Raw genomic sequence first — 21,783 nt, 5'->3', positions numbered from 1 at the left:
AGTCAGTTCAATTCACGGCGTAAATTTTTTGGAAATAAGAGGTCAATACGGCCTCTGTTATCATAATAAAAGATTCAATTAACAGCAGTTCAACTTTATCGGAGTTAATACATATAATTCACACATCTATCTGTATCTGAACCGAATATTTTTGATCATACATTATTAACATTGTTTATAACTATTATTTAACCTGCGACTCATGAGGTTAACATTCACGCTACACACAATTGTACCAGGCAGACACTGTTTTCTAAAGGAACTAACATAAGAGACGCGGATACGTCGGCCGCGAAAGATTTATAAGGATTCCTGCTTATGGAATATCCTAGAAACCTTTTTAAGTCAAGTTTACTGTAGAGGATTAGTCTGGGATCTTCATTATAAAACCCTTTGCTTATATTAACCGACCCTAACATATTATAAGCGTCAAGTGATTAATTATTATAGAATACAGTTTCAATTTTTGTACTTTCTTATGTAAACATAGTAAACGGTTGACATTATCAGTTTTTCTCATATATCTTCAGTGTACATAAAAGTTAAATTAGCTGACGCCTGCACTTATGTTTGCGTCAAATAATGCCCTAGAGTGTTTATAATAACAAAGAGGAACAAAAATAAAACACACATTCGACATATAATTTGTATTAAATCAACAATATCTTAGTCTTTACATTCTTTGGTATAATTAGCAGCTCGTTTAGGTACAGTACTATTAAATTCACAATCCATTTCGAATCGGTTACAACTATGTTACATCTATATAAAATATGTTACAATACGTCGATATCCTGAGAGAGAACTGCACTTCTTCAAAGTCTAGCTGATGATAAGGTCTATTCAAACCGGAGAGATAGCCGCTACCTTATATAGTACATTAGTTAAATAGTAGATACATTAATCGCTCAGGTAACTAACCATCGGGAATCCGCTACCCACGGCGTTAGCGGATAGCTATCCCGTTTGAATAGGCCTTTATTCTTCTTAAATCTACAACAATATCCGCGACCTCGCCACTGAAAACGACTCGACAGTACACAGTGGAGTCTATCTAGTGGCAGTACGACATAATCCAGGGGCCATTTCTCCAGGAGCTTTAAGTAGGCGTAGATGCATTGCCCAAAAAAATGAATCGCTACAATGGTTTTTGTCTTAAGTAAGGAACTCATGGTTTGCTTAAATGATACTAACCTCGGCTGACTTGGTACATATTGCCCTGTCTACACGCGTTATGTCGGACGCATAGAAGAAGGTAGGTACATAATTTTTGAATTATTACGCTTTCTTCGCTATTTCTTTTCCTTAATTTAAACATCATCAAGTAAACTTACCTATTCAACAAGTGTATATACATAATTTACACTATATTTACGACATTTGAACCGTTAAAACTAAAATATTATAAACATTGGTTGGGTTACACCAGAATTACCTAATTTCTTATGTTCCTCATAACACAACAAATCAAATAAACATATTTACAATAAGTGTTTATTCATTATATTGGTAATCAATTTCTCATTTCATTTTATCATGTTTTATTACAAATTCCGAGTACCAATAAATTATATGAACATCACAGAATTTCTCATAAATTTTTAAACTAAATTGAGTTAATTCTTAACCTAATAAATAAATTCAATTTGAATTATATTTCAACTCCTGCAAGTGGCATCAAATATCGTTCAAAATGCAATCATTTCTCATGATTTAAGACATTTGGCTTGGAATTGATCCATACATAACGTTAATTGTAAAATTTGCATAGCTTAGCTCTGCTTCCTTAGTATAGCACCGTCACAGAGCGGCCATTTTGAGACGAGACATGAAAGGAACAGTTACAAAACACCTCGGATTTTTAATGGACAAACGCTGTTAGGTGTAACGGCCTATACAAAACAATTACAGTTAAAAAATTCTAGTGAGCGTCGCTTTTAAAAGGTTCCGTTGCCATTAGTTACCGCGTTCGTAATCATTAGTGGAAAGAGTGTAATTTTGTATAGGATTCATGTATTCGTATTTTTATAAGTTCATCCATTCCTCCAAATATTTTCATCTTCTTAACCGCCTTCCTTATAATTGTCTCTAATTTAAAACGTATATAAACCAAATTGTAGTCATGTCCTAATTTCTTCTTTTCGTAAAAAGTTTGTGTATACTAATGATTACTGATGATGTTTCGTCGTTTAATTCTATATCATTATTGGCATGTACATTTCCTAATGCGGTTTTCTCTCAGGATATACAAGACACAGCTATACTCTATGTATTGTTAGCCCACACGATGATACATAGTAGAATTAAAATTTGGCACACTTGCAATTTGGCTCCGGATCCCGGCGAGGTTACTGAAAAAACACATTATTTTAGTATACATTCAATTTAAAATCAATTGCCAAGGGAGATGGTTGAAAAATTATGACTTGGTGAAGTTGTTTGCCATATTTGAGAGCAGATTGTTTTAATAACAGAAGAGGGAAATTTTCTGAAGATTTTGGAGCGCATTTGTAACTTGAGATACTTATAATTTATTGTAACTTATTGTAGTTTCTAGATAGTTTTTTTTTTTATATTTCGTTCGTTAAACTTCCAAGAAAGTTACTTCTCATTTAGGTTACTTAATTATATATTTAACATTCAAATTTTTCAATTCAGAAATGTGTAGATCATTATCACAAAGAATTAGCCAATTTAGTAATATCAAAGAAACATCCTTACGCAAACTCATCTAAAAATAGTCGAGAAAACTGCTCAAGTATCATTACTATGTATAACCTTTAACCGTACGAAATAGGCACTTAACGGAATGTGAATCGCAACATATGAATTCCCAGTACACCGCACAATAATATGATACACGTTCATAATAAACAGGAAAGCAGAGCAATAAGATTAGCAAAGAGGTCATTGGGAGCGTGCATTATGACCTGCGGGATCATTTGCGAAGACAATTTCCTGTGGCACAGAGGGACTCTGTTCTTATATTTAGATTCTTCTCAACTGTCGGTTTTATTGATCGTAAGTTTAACAATATTGAGGAACCAGGAAATGCAATAAAACATATTTATTTTTTAGGAATTTCTCTAAATAAGATGGAAAGTTTCCATCAACGTAGAATTTGAATAAAATTACAACCGAACTGAGTTATCTTTGAAGTGAGTAGTAGATGTCTTGAAATGCTTAAAACTATTATTAGGTATTACTAACTTAGTTCTGCTAAAATTGCTCCAGAAGTTCCGACAATTTTCTCCGCAGTTATAATTATTTAAGACTGTAATTTTTGCTTTAACGTCATAGTTGTTGAATGTTACTTAAACATCATAAAGTACAACATCTACCAGCCAGATTTTACAGTACAATGATAGTAAACTCCATAGCCAGGATAGTAAACTCACCTCTTTCTATCTTAGGGTCACTATTAGCAGAGTACAACGCGACAGCGGCATTGTCTCTATACAGGTCTCCGACTTTCGCTTCACATCGGAGTATGGGCGCTCCTCTCTCATAGTGCGCTGGCCAGAGGTGCACCTGCACGAAGAGTTCTGATAGGAACAGCCCTTCTGGTGCTGGTTGTGCACTGTGGAGACCTGGCGTTACCTGGTGAGAAGATAAATAATTTTATGGAGATGTTTTTACTGTTGACAAGGTATGTGTGTACCGTAGAAGACGATGGAATAAAACTTGAACAATAATTTCAGTAGGTAATTAGCCATTAGAGTACAAAATACGAGTGCGTCGAATATTTACATTAAATAATTAGTAGTTAACCATAATGCATAAGTATGTAATAATAATAAATAACCAAAGTTGTCTCTATATTTTTTATTACTTTTTAGACTTCGGACTTTTTAACGAGATGGTAGATACGATATATTATTATGTTTATTGCATATGAGTGATATCTACTTACTTGAATTGAAAATTTGTCCTAGATTGATCTAGCTATTAAATGAAATACAAAGTTATTTCTGCCAACGTGCTCATTAATAAATTAAAAGAAAATATTAAAATGGCTTCACAAGTCAACTTTGAAATTAATTAACATAAAGCTTCAACATTTAACGCTTTGTGAATTTGTAATAACGAATCAAAAGATTGCAAAAGCATACTTTTGCTAAGATTATTAAAGTGTCTGATTGAATAATATTTATGGAATGATTTCTGAAAATCTATTCTAATAATAATATAAAGTTGAAGAGTTTTTGTTTGTTTGTTTGAACGCGCTAATCTCAGGAACTACTGGTCCGATTTGAATAATTATTTCGGTGTTAGATAGCCCATTTATCGAGGAAGGCTATATATTATCACACTAAGACCGACAGGAGCGGAGCAATGCGCGGAGCAAAGCTAGTATAAGATAAAGACAAACATCATTACCTACGTATTGTCTATTGGTTATTCAGTACACATACTAATTTTTATTTGTAGAAATCATATTTTTATGTAACCACGGAATAATATTAACTTGTAAAGGTTTTTTTAACGGTGCATTTAGACCAAACGAACATAAAGCTAGAGCTAGAACAAGAACATTATTTCGTGATCTTTAAGTGTAAACGAAAACTCGTGTTCAGTGTTGTTCAGTATTAGAACATTGCATATAATCTTTTCAAACGCACTAAGAACACGAAAAAATGCTCTACGCCTATTTGCACTAGGTATATGAATTTGACATAGTGGGGTTAGAATGAGCAAGAAATTAGCATTCGTTCGATTGATTTAAATGCACTGTAAGAAAATTAAACTTCCAAACTGCCTGAACGATTTAAAATGTAACGAAATGTAACTATACAGGGTGTCACGGATTTCCTATCGTAGGCCTAATGGAGCATATAGTGTTTAACCTTCTGATGCTGTAAAAAATATTTAAAAAATCCGGTCGTGCAGGAAAAATTATCTTACAACTTTTCAATAAACTTTGTGTTCGTAACCCTAACTACGCGGATCATACTCGCGAGCGTTATACATAAGCGGTCATTGACCTCGAACGCAATGCTTAATTTCGAACCTCGAAAATAAATACCTAAGTACTGTTTGGATAATATTTTTTAGAGTTACATAAGAGACAAATACACAAGTACACTATCGTTATTCGTTACCAAAAAATACGAAAATTTACCTACAGTACCATCGCCTTCTGACCGCACCCTTTTTATACTTAATCATATTTTAATCTTTACTTAGTTTTTTTATTTAGATACATGCGTATCAATTATTTAATTTATTTTTGTACAATGATATTGAAATAAGGTACATACCTACCAACTTGTAGAAATTTCAGCATACAACATGCAGTAGGTACCTATCACACACACTAAACACACCTTCACAACATACCTACTAAAGCACCCGTACTCAAGCTCAAACATTTTAATACTCCACGTTCGTATAATACCTAGGACATTACCGACTCAGAAACTCACAGATGAAACACAGAAAACGGCAAAAAGCAAACGATAGCAACTTGACACCGAAAGATAAAACAAGCGACTGACAAAAATTCATTTAAAATTACTTAAAAACTTCAATAATAATACGAATAAACGTACAATGCGAGTTTAGGGATTCGTAGGGAAATGTTTGTAAAAAAATACCTTTAATAAGAATGATTTAGAATACATAATAATATCTGTTCCTTTCAACTTTTGCTAGATGAAACTCAATAATTAAAATATGGCGCCTAATCTAGATTAGAGTATAAATAGCAACTTAAGGTACCTACCTAAATACCTATCAAATAATAATATTATTCCCAGCATAAAACTTAATAATATCATTTCATGATAATTTCACATTAAATTATACAATGATTGTGTTTTTTCATTTGTAGTTACAAAAGAAAATTGAAAGTAAATAATAAAAAGATAAGTAAAATAAAATATTAAATAAATAACGGAACCGTATTTTTAAAAGGCGGCATTTCACAAACGAAAGGGGGCGTTACCTTTGCTAGTTGCACAAAGACACCGCCGCCGGCACGTGTAAGCGTCCGCGCATTTTAATAATTGCACAAATTTTGTTAAATTGTTAGTTCTCCACCAAACGTCTTAGTGTAATGGCTGTGATAGATCTGCGCGGGAGATTCGGGATCATTACTCGTTTGTCGAAATTCTTATTTTGTGTTTATAATAATTAGTTAAAGTTATTAAAGCAGTGGTTGTATAAATCCATGATAATGCATTTAAGTAGTTACGAGATTTTCTTATGTTACTTAGTTATGTTAAGAAGTGATTGATATTTGGAGTACCTAGTAGGTATAATATTTAATACATTATGTAATATTTGTTTACCTTCGTTACTCATCATTCGTCATCATTGTGAAATATGTACCTATTACGAATTACGATCCTGTGATTCCTGTGCATGATAATCGGGTGAGTGTTTGCATTTTGAAACCGTTTATTTCACAGAGGTTGATTTCTTCTGGTAAATATGACACCGTGTGCATGTAATTGGTGTTTACGACACATCTACCTAATTACGAAAAATCATAAGTAAAACATACTTTCTATTTCTTAAATCAAAGTATTATTATTCATTTTCACTAATAATTATTAATTTAATAGCTTTAACCCAAATGGAAAATAGGTAAAGGTCGTATAATTATCAATAATTATTAATAATTTAGACTTATTTTATTAAATAAATAAATTATAAATTTATTATTTAGCTTTCACAACTCAGTAGGTTTTATTACAATAATTATTTTGTCAGTAATCTTAATTATGTAGGTACAGGTAGTTGTTATGACTTACGAGTTTGAGGGATTCGTACTTTATTTTTATCGTTATGAAAACTTTGATAAATATTTTTTTTGTTGTTTACGGAACGTGTAGTTATGTGTATTAGCTTAATGACGTTTTTCGATTCATGAAAAATCTGAAGACTTCCTCGTAAAATTAAAAGTATAAGTAAATACCTAGTAAAGCAAAAGTAAAAAACACATTGCATAATGCAGACAAAAATAAAAATTAAAAAAACTTAAGTTTAGGATTAAAATATGTTAAAAGTAAAAAGTATTAAAAGGGCTCGACCGCGGTCAGTTTCAGTTTCAGTTTTTTTTTTTTGTAAAATAAACGATTATTTTTGTATGTGTTTTGTATACTCTAAAAAATATTATGTCAATGACCGCTTATGTATAACGCTCGCGAGTATGATCCGCGTAGTTAGGGTTACGAACACAAAGTTTATTGAAAAGTTGTAAGATAATTTTTCCTGCACGACCGGATTTTTTAAATATTTTTTACAGCATCAGAAAGTTAAACACTATATGATCCATTAGGCCTACGATAGGACATCCGTGACACCCTGTATAAGATAGAAACAATTTACATTTAAAGTCTATTAAGTTCCATGAAAATACTGACCTGGAACTTCAACATTCATAATATTATTATGATAACAAGATCATATAAAATTGATAATAACATGATTACATAAACTTTGGACAAATCTACGTATATTTTATTACAAACATTATCCCTTTGAAGGAACGTATGATTGCCCGAAAATTTGTAAATTGGCCCAATCAAATATTCTGTTTATGGAAATAAATTGGAACATTAGGAAAGGTATATTTCGTTATTCGGGTCGAGTTTGTGAATACCTAACGTTGTTTGTTATTGTTTTAGTATTTATTGCGTATTTGGAAAAGCTTTATGAACTTTTCGGCTCGGACCAGAATAATAACTTTATTTGGTATTGAATTATGATGTAGGTATAAAAGAGAATCCGGAAATAAGCTTGTGTTTTAAAATCATACACGATTGAAATAATTTTAAATAATTAACAAAGGTTTAGTTCGCAATGGGAGGTGAGGAATATGAATATGAGTAGTGATAAATCAAGTATCTTTGTTTTCGCATTACAATGCAGATTTATCGTAAGTATGTTTCATCGCGATACGTGCAGTGGAAAACAAATGGGAGTCGTTAGAATGAGATCGGTATTTATCTATCAGGCGATACCACGTAAAAGAAAAAAAATATATTTTAAATAAAAAAAAAACATTTTTTTTTAATATTTTTTACTAGGCAGTAGTTTAGTAGGTACCTACATCATTACCGAGAGAAATAGGTAATAAGGAGCAGTTATTTTTTATTTAGTTGAAGAGCAAAGCGCTAGATGCATTTATTAAAATTAAACTTATGTTAACAAATAAAACTGAAAATAATACATTTTAACGTAGATATAGTCACATACGTAGTCAACAATATATCCGAAGTTAAAAGCAAACTGAAGTCCGGATCTTTATTGGCTTCCTATCTCTTTCGGAATAAAAATGAGCATGCATTGCAAAAATACTGATCGCTTTTCTTATGGTTAAGTTTTATAATAGAAAAAAAGAAAATATGTGTTTAAAGAAAACCACACCCCGCACACTCCATACAAAATTATCGTTTTGACAGTCCCACTGTAAAGAGTGCAAATGTGTGTGTTATTGCTTTAGGGTTGGCACATTTGTGACTAGCGTAAAGAAATTCGCGTTTTTCTGATGTAATACATTCGTAAACAGCACAATATCTAACCATTTTCTACGAAAAACGATAATCACAAATCCAAAATAATAAAATTACTTTAAGTCAATTTGATTAATGTTGTCAATCTTCGTTGCGTATCGTCCTTACGGAAAGATGCGGGCCATCTATAGCGTGATCGTGCGGGGTGAGCTAAGTGTTTAATTTTGGTGGGAGGCGGAGAGTGTCCGTTCTGTAGCATTTAGCTTCTATTATGTATTCTGTGATAAAACTTTAAAATATTATAAAAAAAACAATTAAAACCTCTAAATTCATGAAACTTTGTTCGTAAATCGAAATAAAACAACGCGACCATCAACCTGCATAAATTCATAAATTTATAATTTCCACCAGTTTATTTGGTTCATTTGCATTTTGACGCATTCCACGAAAACTTGTATAATTGACTTAACTAAAACTTATTCTGTGCTAACATTTAATTACCTCAGTTTTGCAGAAACTAAGTTCAATTAAAGTTATTCGAAACCGTAACTAATTCGCATAAGCATGATTGCTGAAATTTCTAGGAATATTGAGTTACTTTGTAAGGATTCTTTCAACAAATTATGTGATTATAACCTTTAGTGGAATTATTTTAAAGGTTATATTTGTGCGTATTTATTTCGTCTTCTATTTGATTACTTATTACCCTGTTATTTATTAGATCTTATTAGGTATGTATTGATTATGTAAAACGTGTAAGATATATAATCTTATAATTAACAAGCTTGATCTGAATACGCTCGAGTTGAACTGAGATAAAACAAAATAAATATAAGTTATATTATTATCATTCGGAATTATATAATTATCATGAATTATTTTATTTGGTTAGTTTATTAATAGTTACTGGTTTTTGTGTTTGGTTTTACGCGAATATTACGAGAACACATATAACTAGAACATTCAGAAATTAAATACTTTTTAACGAATGTTAAACGCGATTTATTCATTATATTACCACGGATTAAGTAATATAGTTATTACTAGATTTCGCCCGCGACTCCGTACGCGCGGAAAAATTAAGATTTATTTTTTTCTACGTATTTTTCCGGGATAAAAAGTATCCTATTTTATGCCCAGGATAATAAGGTATAATTATACCAAGTTTCATCGAAATCGAACCGTTAGTTTTCACGTGATGCCTGAACATACAGACAGACAGACAGACAGACATACAGACAGACAGACAGACAAAAATTTTTTTAATCACATATTTGGGTTTGGTATCGATCCAGTAACACCCCCTGCTATTTATTTTTTCCATATTTTCAATGTACAGAATTGACTCTTCTACAGATTTATTATATGTATAGTTATTATAATGTTAATAGTTATTGTTTTAATGTAAATTTAAAGTATTGTATTGAAGTTAACCGTGTTATTACTTAAACAATAGCAAATACCGCTTGAACTCCATGATTATGGATTATATTATCTACCTATTTCCTGATTTCAAATTACTAAAAATAGTATATTTAACTATGTGTTGAACTTTTATGTTCATTATTATTACATTCTCGTTCATGATTATTTATAATACGATAAAAAAGCAAAATGAGGAAGCGATCCAATTCCCTTAATCCTGGGAGGAATGCCCCGGGTGTATATAAAAGTAAAGGTATCGTAATAAAAAGGTAGACATACAAGGAAACAATATCGTGTTATTTACCTATAAGTAAAAAAACACTACAATAATAATAACATAAGTCCAATTCTTTACCATATATCGCTTACTAGCTGTGCTCCCCGGTTTTACACGCAGTGCTCCGCCCCTGTCGGTCTTAGCGAGATGCCTATAGAAGTTCCTCGTTAAATGGGCTATCTAACGCAGAAATAATTTTTCAAATCGGATCAGTATAGTTCCTGAATTAAGCGTGTTTAAACAAACAAAAAACAAACTCTTCAGCTTTATAATATTAAAATAATAAGTAAATATATATCGCTTATTTTACATACAACCGCAAAGTACAAAAACTAGCAGGTATTTACTATAAGCGTACACACTAATTACCCCTTTCACTTTGTACAGCTTCTTTCACTAATTTACTATTAATTTTCACACGGAAACTGTTATAGCGCGAAGTAATTACGGGCCACAGTGGAAGTTTAAAGTTTTTCAGCACCTCGTAACGTTTATGCTTCCAGTTAATGAGATATGGAATTGCTTTGAAAATAAAGTAGTTAGTTGTAGTATAGTTAGTGTAGTCGCTTATATTTAATACTAGCAGCGCTTCGCGGTTTCACCCGCGTGGCTTCGCTCATGTTGATCTTAGCGTAATGATAGGTATTATAGCCTTCTTCGATAAATGGGCTATCTAACACCGAAATAATTTTTCAAATCGGACTAGTAGTTCCTAAGATTAACGCGTTCAAACAAACAAACAAACTCTTCAGCTTTATAATAGAATTATATTTTATAAATATAAATATAATATAGATGTACAGTTTAGAGATACGTAGTGTATTAAAAATGGCTGACGCTTGAAATAATGATAGACCAATGTAATAAGTTGATTTGTGGCCAGTTTTCTACCCGAACCGCATCGACGCTTACCATCAGGCGCGTTGGCGGTCAAATGTGTGAGCAGTTTGTAATAAATAAAAACTCCTATAGGAAAAGGACAGTAAAACAATACCTATATGCCGCCTTAAAATTGTAAAAAATCGTATAATAAACTTGAGAGATAGCAAACTGTTAAAAAATTGTGATCCGTAACATTTGCTTCCAATTTAACGCATAACTTTTCCTTAGATTATAATCTATTCAAGTTAGTGAATTCTGCACAGAGTTCAAAAATGTTTGTTTCGTCTGCGTCAGGAAAAATAATGTTGGTATAACACTTTGTTACTTTGTATCCAATACGAAGCAAAGCCACAGATTAAATCTAGTTTCTAAAACGACACACAGCAAAGTAAACAAGTTTGTTTTCAGATCGTAAATTTACCTCATAAATAAGTTTAGCGCAGAAAGTTTTGAATTTTGATTCTTCTATCGAGTTATTTGGAGTTAGAAATCTAGAAACAGTTTTATAAGTCGGGCTAATTTATTATCGTCCAAAAACTAATTTATCTAGGAGTTTTACGTTGTTTAAAAAGAAAAAGTAAGATTTTATTGCAGAGTAGTTTTTACATTTATCGATAAACAACACAATGACATCACTAATTTTTTACGGCTGTTTTTTTATGTATAAATTCACAATCTTGGCAAAACGTCAAATTAGTGATTTCTACTTAACTTGTTCTTTTGCAGCTGAGAGACTTAAGGGCCTCTCAAATATAATCTCGTCCGGATTACAAAATTAAGAAACGTTAAATTTTTGATTGTACAAAATTTTATTTCGGGACCAGAATAATGAAAGAAGGCTCTTTAAATAATCATATTACTCCAATATTCAGTAGCTGAAAAAGTATGATCTGATTATTTATGTCTGTCCATTCAACTAAGAAAAAGATAAGATGTTTATTGTTTCTGTAGTACGTAAGCTAGACCCTTGTGCTGGCTCGAAAAATTGCCCATGCTAATCTATAATTATGTTCTCTCAATAATTAGCTCTCTAATGGTAAATTCATTTTAAAACGTTTAGTAGTATAATGAGACCGCTACTTTGGCACAGTGGTTAACGCGTCAGCGTAGAATCGAGAGGTCCTGGTTTCAGGAAAATTTATCAGTCAAACAAATTTATCAGTGAAACATGCATCATACATCTGCCCCTAGGGGACACGGGACATCCTTTTTTAGTAGTTTTAAGTCAAATAATAACAAACAAACAAATACATATATTTATTCTATTGTTACTGGGGCCGTAGACAAAGTAACAATTAAAAAACGGTAACGAAGTTAGAAAAGGAAAAATGTATGGGATTGACATTAGATAGACCACGTGATCTAACGCGGCGTATGTCAATCCCATACATTTTTGCGATTTCTAACTTCGTTATCGTTTTGTAATTGTTACTTTGTCTAAGGCCCCTGATATCCTTAAACGGTTAACTTACAGGAATATCATTGATGAAGAATGTCAGTTCTGAGGGCGGGCGACCTGGACCAGATGTGCAGTTCGCTCGAAGCACATCACCTGGCATGTAGTAGTGCTGGCTGGTGTGTATCATCGGTGATGAGGGTGGTAGCACTGGAAAATGGACTTAATGTAGAAGGTGATAAGGTATGTTATGTTATGTACAATAATGTTCATTTTGAAAATTAATATTCATTATAAGTTTGCAATTCTAAGCTACCAAATATAATTAATACATAAATTATATATATCAAATATAATTAATACATATAATTAATAATAAAATTTTCATAATTCAACACTAATCTTTAAAATTCATGGTTTCAAAATTCAAAATACCCTAAAAAAAAATTGATTCTTTGAAATTTAATTCTTCATTTCAAAATTAAAACTAAATACGTGTAGTAAAGTATTTGGGAAATATTAAAGTCAACTTTTCCAGTTTCAGGTGTGACAGAAAGATCCATAAGTTTCGATACAAGAATTGCAAACGACTCTAACTAGTTGGAGAATGTTCTAGATACTGAATCTGCCAATATTCCGAACAAGAATAAAAGTACATCATATCTACGTACAAACAAATACGAGTTCGACTTGCTAGCAATAATTGTTCAAGATATCAGCTTACAAATTCCATAAATCAGACAGGCCAATATCTATCTTCTGTGCATGATGATAAAGATGATTTCAACTTACCAACAACATCCATAGTGTTGGAAACGATAGACGTGGCGAAGGAAGGCGCATCGGCTGTGACCTCACAACTGAAGTTACCGGACAGACCGAAGCTAACCCTTGTTAGGACTACTTGACTCTGGTTCGATCTGGCCAACTGTGGACAAGATATTTATTAGACTTCTCAATGCACCGGTTGATATAATTAATACCCGGTAGATTATAGTTTGAGTGCAATCTGTTTTTAGTAATTTCAAAATTGTTGTATGATTATCAGGCATTTATACAGGACAAGGCATATTATCAGTTTCCATAGAGAAGCATAGTAAATAGATGGCATGGCGACAAACGTTCGAGGATATTTTTTAAAATAGAGTATGATTTGCTACAGTTATTTTGAAGTTGAGTATATTAGTTATGTATAAATATCACAAATAAATAAAATTGTACGTGAGGAAACTTTTTATTAAATTGCATGTTATTATATATCTTGACGTTGTTTTATTTATTGGATCAGCTCGCAATTACCTTAGAGACTATTAATAATAACTTATTCTAAGAAAACGCTATGAACCTATGTATAATTTTATTTTCACAATAAATAAGTACACTGATCAATAAAGGAATTCTATTAATATTAATACAACACTGATTTAATTAACATCCATAGTTAATTACATAGATTTATCAATCAACTGGCCAAATCTATAATCTCCAACACGTGTAACCCAAGAAAAACAATTTTGCACAGCCACAATAGCATGTAATCCCCCGATTATTTTTGACAATCTGTATTTCCAATAAAAAGCTCCAATACCCGACCCCAAACCAGAGTTGTATAAAAATGGCGATTCAGCAATTTCAATTTGATCCTGACCATTACGAGTAGCAATAAAGACCTAATAGCTGATTGAAAACTTCGACAATAGGCATCATTCATTACTGATCCATATTCAGGCTATAGGCTATCATATTCCAGAGTATTTTACGATGTAAGAGAACATGAAACAACAATTGATAAATAACAGCGCTGGTTACTGTAGATCGTAATTCTGATACTTTCAACGAAGTATTTATAAGTATCTGCAATGTTGAGTCTCTGATTCTATGTAGTTGGACATTCAATATTAGTTTGCTGCAATACTATTGAAGGACTATTCAACAAACTGGAACAAATTAGTTAAGTCTTTACAATAAGTTTCTTTATGGTCACGTGATGTTATGAATTTTTAGAATCACTAGCGGTCCGCCCCGGCTTCGCCCGTGATACCTACATATGAAAAATAGATGTTGGCCGATTCTCAGACTTACCCGATATGCACAGAAAATTTCATGAGAATCGGTCTAGCCGTTTTGGAGGAGTATGGCAACGAAAACTGTGACACGAGAATTTTATATATTAGATTAAATTGGAACACTATTGTATAGACATGAAATGATTTTTACATTTACAGGATACTAAAAATGACTTCTTTTTTATTAAAGTTTTCTATTTATAGGTATCGAATTTTGGAAAATAATTTCACGTTCTAAGATAACATCTCCAAATCAATAATAGATATCTCAATAGATGAATATAAGAAGCAAATAATCCAATTCATAAGATAAATAATTATTTTCATTAGCAACATCAACAATAAACACGTCCACATGAACAAAACTAATCCAACGCTAAGAAAACTGTAACTAGATAGAATAAAACAGGAAACGTATTTTTGTACTTGGCCATTCAATCATTTTCCCGCCACGAAACAAAAGGAAAACCTTGAGTCCAATGGATTGCAGGCCACATTTTACCGTCCGTCGTATACCGGCTTAACCCGTTCAAGCTCAGCTGTACAATACAAAGGGGGGGCAAAATGACCCATCGTGTTATTATCGTGACTGCGAAATAAGAGGTAGATAAAGGGTTGAATTTATGAACATCTGGGTTGAGCGTTGTTATAAAAATTCTAGAATAGTCGATGGGAATAAAGAGCACGCGATATTCTAGACTGTTAAGATTCCTTTGATCTATAGTTTCTTAGAGCTCACGCAATGTCTGTGAGGTTTTAATTGGATAGGAAATAGTCCGTGTTTATTCTGTCATGTAATGAAAGTAGTACTGTAGTGATAAGAGAGGATATAATAATTTGAATAATTTGAAGAGATCTAGAGTATGATGTGAATAGTATTATGGAAATTGGTGCTGAATCACAACTAATTATACTAGTTGATATAAATTTCTCATCGCCCTTCCTGCAGAAGAAGTTCAGTTCTTCACAACTTAAGATCAGTAGATGGTTACGAGTAAGATCCAATACGTCAGGAAGAACTTGACAACAAAACTGTTAATGATAAACAATTGAAGTATTTCCTCTAAAGCCCTCAATCACTTGTCCATTTGCAAATGAAGCCAGTCTCAACAGTGCCACGTATTAAGAAAACGGAATTTCAATTAATTGTGCTATCCTAAATGTCATTGCAACAATGGAGCTTAAAGATAACAATTACAGTGTATTATAGGATATACGGGAGGCAGAGAGGCTTAATACAGAGTTTGGTATTTGTGAAATGATGAGGGAATTGGGCATCTCCATAAAAAGTAATGTGGAATAGTTTAGTTTTGCATTTGTGATGGCTTCCTTATAGCTTGTTCAATTATAGTACTCTGAACATAGTATGGGGCAATTGTAAACATAGTTCGTTTTAATTTGTTACTTCAGATCTTCATTGTTATACACAGATGATTAAATTTAGCTTGATATGATTGATAGCCTATTTACCAACGTACATTTCCTAATCCTTTTAACACAAAACAATTTCGATAAGAAGTTTCAGTTTTTAAACACGCTAAAACATTGGATATGTTTGAAAAATAATACAAGTATAAAGGTTATATTCGAGTAAATAACCAATTAAATACATTAAATACAATAACGCCCACGCTTATCCCTTGTACCACACCCGAAAACTGGTCTAGGAATTTAATTAATCCAAAAGTGAAGCGTAAATAAATATTGTTGATAACGTGAGAAATATTCAAGTTACATTTGTTTTCTGATTTTAATTTGTTCATCATTTTAGAGAGCTCTGAATATTTTAATATCGTGAAAGGACTGGATTTCAGATAAAATAATAAAATTTACGTACCTAATATTCGTACTCATTTCAATCGAATTTCATCTATACAAATTAATTTGAGTCATTCATTTCTATGTTGTTATTCTTTCTCATTTACACCTTTAAAAAATAATATTATAATTTCATCATTGTCTTTGTTTTTGGTCGTTCTGGCCGATACTATACAGTTGATAATATTTATTGGTCTAATAGTGTTGGAATAAATTGTTGATAAAAATCAGTTTATTCAATACCTATCGAGAAATTGCAAAATCTTTGATAAGTTTAATTTTCAAAGAGCAACCCTAACAGTTTTTCGTCGTTTCAACTCTGAAGAAACTGCTTCCTTACCTAACAATGGACCAGTTAAAGTAATTCGATTAAGAATAGCTTCTATAAAACGAATTTTCAGACAAGGAATTTGAGCCAATTGAGTGTTGAGATCAAATACCTAAATTTTAACACTAAGGGTGTAATCTCTGAAAATATACAACCTATTTACACGCATCTACAATAAACACCCGCTCCAATAAACAGGACTAGTAAATCGTTTCTAACAGATGCGAAGTTCTAAAATGGGAATGTGAAGATCTCAAACATCAAATATGTCCTCTATTCGTATATTTGAAGCATTTGGAAATATCTAAGGACCGGTGAACCTAATCTCTAGGGATCCAAATTTCGGGCCTGGCATGGCGGAACGCAATTTTGTAGATGAATGTGGACATTTTATTTATAGTTCTTTTGGTATCTTGCTAATGCCGATATTGTGAGTGTGATTAGTTTTATTTTTCGAGATGAGCTACGATTTGAACGTTGTGACAGTTGCGTAAAACTATACAACTGATTATAATAAATTTATGCATAAACAACCTGACATTATACCGGATACTGTGTTCTTATATTGATATGAACTGGTAAGATAAATGTGTTTTCTTTAGTAAAGTCTTTAGTTTACACCAGAGACAGTACCTACTCAGAATTTACAATTGCCCCATATATAATAGTGAACCACTCTATACGCTGCACAAAACACTGATTATTTCCTTTAACCCCACCGGTTCCGGACCACCGAGCGGCCCAATGAGACCACGACGCAATAGATTTTCTATTGTGTCTGTGATTCCGAGGGCTGATGGGTTAAACATAGAAGTTTCTTTATTTCAAAAGTATTACTTATTATTTTGCTCTTCTTATCCTTTTTTATTGTTCTTTATCAACTGTAATGATTACGGGATAACCACAAAACCGAGAGAATAGAAAATGCATACAATTTTTAGTTTTCTTTATTTTAGTGTGGATGGACATAATCCACACTAATAATATAAATGCGATAGTAACTCTGTCTGTCTGTCTGTTACTCAATCACGCCTAAACTACTGAACCAATTTGCATGAAATTTGGTATGGAGATATTTTGATAACCAAGAAAGGACATAGGGTACCTTTTATTGCGAAATACGTACCACGGGCGAAGCCGGGGTGGACCACTAGTTTAATATAATTTCGGTATAAATAATTCACGACGCCTTGGTGACGTTTAATCTCACGGATTCCATTATCCACTGAAGGTAAGGTGCGTCTATTTTCAACGATGACATAATTTCAAGCTTATAATTACTTAGAACCGGTTTAGCGATTAAAATCTAGGATACAATAATTAATTGTATATAATTTTTGATGATTAGTAAGTATGTAGTTTTTTTAACTGCTGGGAATATTTTTGTAATCTGAGTTCTCCATGAAACTAATAATATTTTAATAATGTAGATCTTTATATAACTACGCAGCGGCAAGTGGTAGACAAAAAAAATCAATACTGGTTAACCCTATAAAAAGTTATACCAAAATAGTTGAAGTGAGAACTTCCTCCATTTTTGAAGTCGGCTTATATAAGTATAAGTGAAAATACTAAGTGAGAAAGAATCCCCTTAGAAGTTAGTAAGATAAGCTGCTTAGTATGCCTGCTCAAAAAAAGCTGTTGCTCGCGAAATGGTTGAGCCAATACGGGAACTAAAAATTGTAAACTTTAAATCTAATCTATTCCTTTGCCAAAGTTAATTTCAATCGTTCCAGTATTTGCGTGAAATTCAATATTATTTATCAATCGCTAATAAGTGTCGTAATTTATCTGTAAATCTATAGAAATACTCACCTTTGTAAAAACATGTTAGAGGCCGATATCACCATACTAGAGGTTCTTGACTAGAGCAAAAGTTTTGTGGCTAACACACAATATTTTAGTGTATGTATTTTATCATACGTATACATTACACATAACAAGTTACATATATAACACACAACAAGGTCGAGGATCCTCCCTTTTTCGATGGAGGAATTCCACTTTACTTCCTCCACAGTTTTATAAAGAAGTTTTATTTTTCTATTTGTGCAGGTATCTCCTAAAAAACCTCATGAAATTGGTTGCAGTTATCACTAATATATAACTAGAAATATAAGATTAAAATAGGCTTCTAAATCACAAGAACAGTCTTTTTTTAAATTCCGTAAAGGAATCTCTAAACTCCGCGAAGTCGGGATAAAAGGTAGATAAAAAATCTTACAAGAAAAAACACGACTAAGATTATAAGTTTATATTCTGAAAGTGTCGCAACTCGTTTATAGAGGCCCCTATCCAGGTCGCCTTTGAAACTTAATTTCACTACGGATTACTTTTTCTTTTAATATTAACATGGACGTTTATGCTATCCGAGCAATATTTAATAAGGCCAGTTTAATTTTTACGATGAGCGTAAAGCTGTAAAAAACCTTAATAAATATTGGTAGAATAGCTAATTATGATAGTTTTGTACTTGAAGGGGTCAATAAAGAAGTGTTTTTGATAAGTTAATACAATATTTTGATCTGGGTTCTTTATAAACACTATTGAATCGATTTTAATAAAACTTTATTGGCTTAAGTATTGTGTTGTTGATTCGTATTAGGACCCTAGAATGTAAAGTATGGTGTTAATAATAACAGACTTAAAAAAATGCGTGGATTTTTGATGAATTTTTTTAAGTCTTATATCGCATCATATTATCATCATCAGTATCATCTCTCCCTATACTATAATTTATTTATTATATAAACGAAGTTTAATTTTCTGTGTGGAAAAATAACAGAGCAATAGATAGCGGCATCACTTTCTCCAATTGGAAATCATATCTCCTGCTATAAGAAATCATGGTATCCCCCTGGTCATCGTAATGATGAATCTGGGTATAAAAATACTGCTTTATGCAATATTGATGTAATACTAATTATTAAAATGGATAAACATATAATCCATTAACATTATAATGGACAACAGATCCTATTAATAGTAATAATGGACAAACTTACATCAACATTGATCCCAGCGAACGGAAAGATCTTGGTAGCCGGTGTCTCGGTAGGCGAGTATCTATAGAACTCATGCCTCCCTCTATACCACTTGACGGAGTACAGAGGCGCGTCTGTGAGCTCGTAGTTGCACGCAAGTGTGACGTCAGACCCTCGCTGGACCACGGGGGGTGATATTCGGAGTTCTGTTGCGCGGAGACCTCCTATACCTGGAGAGAAAAGCTTGTTATCCAAGTATAAACTTAATATACTGCTAAAATAGATATCTACTTAAATTATAAAAAAAAACTACTACTTAAATTATAAAAGAAAGAAGGAAATATACTTAAGGCCTTTACAGAAGGTAGATAGTTGGTACTGACAAAATTTATACGAATTTGAAAAAAGCTTTAAAAGTTGACTATTAATTAAAACATCTACTTAAACAATATCTGATTGATACAAAATATGTTTTTTTTTTATATTTCAATCTAGCTAAGAAATGTAGGGATAACGTTAACTGCTGATAATATTGTAAAAAAATATTTTCAAAATATAAATTACAAATATACTTCACTATATCTATATCACAATAATACTATAGCATTATTACTTCCGTAGTGTAGAAAGTACTTCATCCCACTACTTTATAGCCCTTATTTTGTATCAAAATACCAGGAAACGAGCCTGCTTAATGGGTACCTTTGACAGAATTAAGATGGATATAATTATAATGCGATTATACAAGTGGGCGGTTTATTTGTGTTTGTTATTTTGAACTTTGAGTTAAGCCAATATTGTATAAGGTGTTTGTAGTAAACTATTGTATAATAAACTTTATAATATGTAAATTGTACATATTGATAGGCAAGTCATATTAGAATTATACTCTGTTTGACAGATTTTATATGCGATTTATTAATATTTTTTCTAAATAAATTATGCTTGCATAAAACATATCCATATACCTATCTAATTTATAAAATTCCCGTGTCACAATATTAGCTACCAGACTCATCCAAAACGGCTGGACCTATTCTGATGAAATTTTCTGTGCACATCGTGTAGGTCTGAGAATCGGTGAACATCTATTTTTCATGCCCCAAGTTAATAAGAGTAGGGCAGAACAACGTTTGCCGGGACATCTAGTTACTTATACAATAAGACACTCAATACTAAATTACTATATTATACAAGATATAATATTACACACTACCTATACTATACTATATAACAATTACTTATGCAATAAAGGGCAACTTCTTGATCAAAATTTTTAAGCATTCAATGACTTTTTATAAAATTAACTTTTTTGTACAATAAAGCGTTATAAGTAAAGAAGTCGAACCTGCACTATTTCACAACCACTATAGTCCTTTTCACCTATGATGATTCCTGTGACACTTCGTCGTGTTCCGAATTACGTATTTTATGTAAAATAATTTTAGTGCATAATATTTTTATTTTATGGCGGCATTATTACCAAAAATATAAAAATGAAACATCTTAAGCTTATAAATCAAAAACAGTATTGTTGAGTTTAATATAATGAAAAATAAAATAAAATAACACAAAAATATAATGCCTACGCAATTCGTGTACATGAAATGGATCGTTGAAAAATCATAGAGTTGGAAATCATATAATCGGCGCCCATCTTGTGATCGTTTGTCAATTCGAGTCAATCGTCTGTACGAGTGCGTCAGCCTTGTATACAAGTTGCATTTTTATATTGATACTTTACGTGGTATTCTGTTATTGTTACTAATTGTTATTGTTGACTTTTTTTTTGCTGTTGTTTGCTAAGTTTCCTTAGTTAATTGTTGGCGAAATGCCGAAAAAACTAATTTTGGTTGATTTTGGTACTTTATTCAAATCGATTTCATTTCCATATAAAATATTATCGATTATCGGAAACAATTGATACGATTTCAGTATAGACATCTCTACACGTGTCAAAAATCGATGTGTCACAGAAATCATCTTAGGTGGAAAGGACTATAAGCAATGCACCATTTAATTGTCAAGAGCAACGTCAAATCAACGGAATACGAATGCTATCAAAGAGAAGCTTTTAGTCAATAAAGGACAGCTTTCATGTAGAAGAAATGAGAAGCGAACTCAATGTAAATGTAGGTACTAGGT

At 32.0% G+C, this 21,783-nt stretch overlaps 1 protein-coding gene across 1 annotated transcript in view; it reads right to left on the bottom strand.

Annotated features, from left to right (window-relative positions):
• Positions 1-632: 632 nt before the first annotated feature.
• The window catches only part of LOC123695027, a 63,827-nt gene continuing 42,676 nt past the window's right edge, over positions 633-21,783 (bottom strand). Inside the window, exons 4-8 of the mRNA XM_045640711.1 lie at positions 19,660-19,868; positions 13,235-13,370; positions 12,519-12,652; positions 3,399-3,600; positions 633-2,351 (exon numbers count right to left, since the gene is read on the bottom strand). Coding sequence (XP_045496667.1) covers positions 2,266-2,351; positions 3,399-3,600; positions 12,519-12,652; positions 13,235-13,370; positions 19,660-19,868 — 767 coding nt within the window. The 3' untranslated portion in view covers positions 633-2,265. The remainder of the gene's footprint in view (positions 2,352-3,398; positions 3,601-12,518; positions 12,653-13,234; positions 13,371-19,659; positions 19,869-21,783) is intronic.

The sequence above is a fragment of the Colias croceus genome, chromosome 10 (genome assembly GCF_905220415.1).
Source record: "Colias croceus chromosome 10, ilColCroc2.1".
Taxonomy (NCBI): domain Eukaryota; kingdom Metazoa; phylum Arthropoda; class Insecta; order Lepidoptera; family Pieridae; genus Colias; species Colias croceus.
Note: the sequence above shows the minus strand (reverse complement) of the source record. Positions and strands in the feature narration are given on the sequence as shown.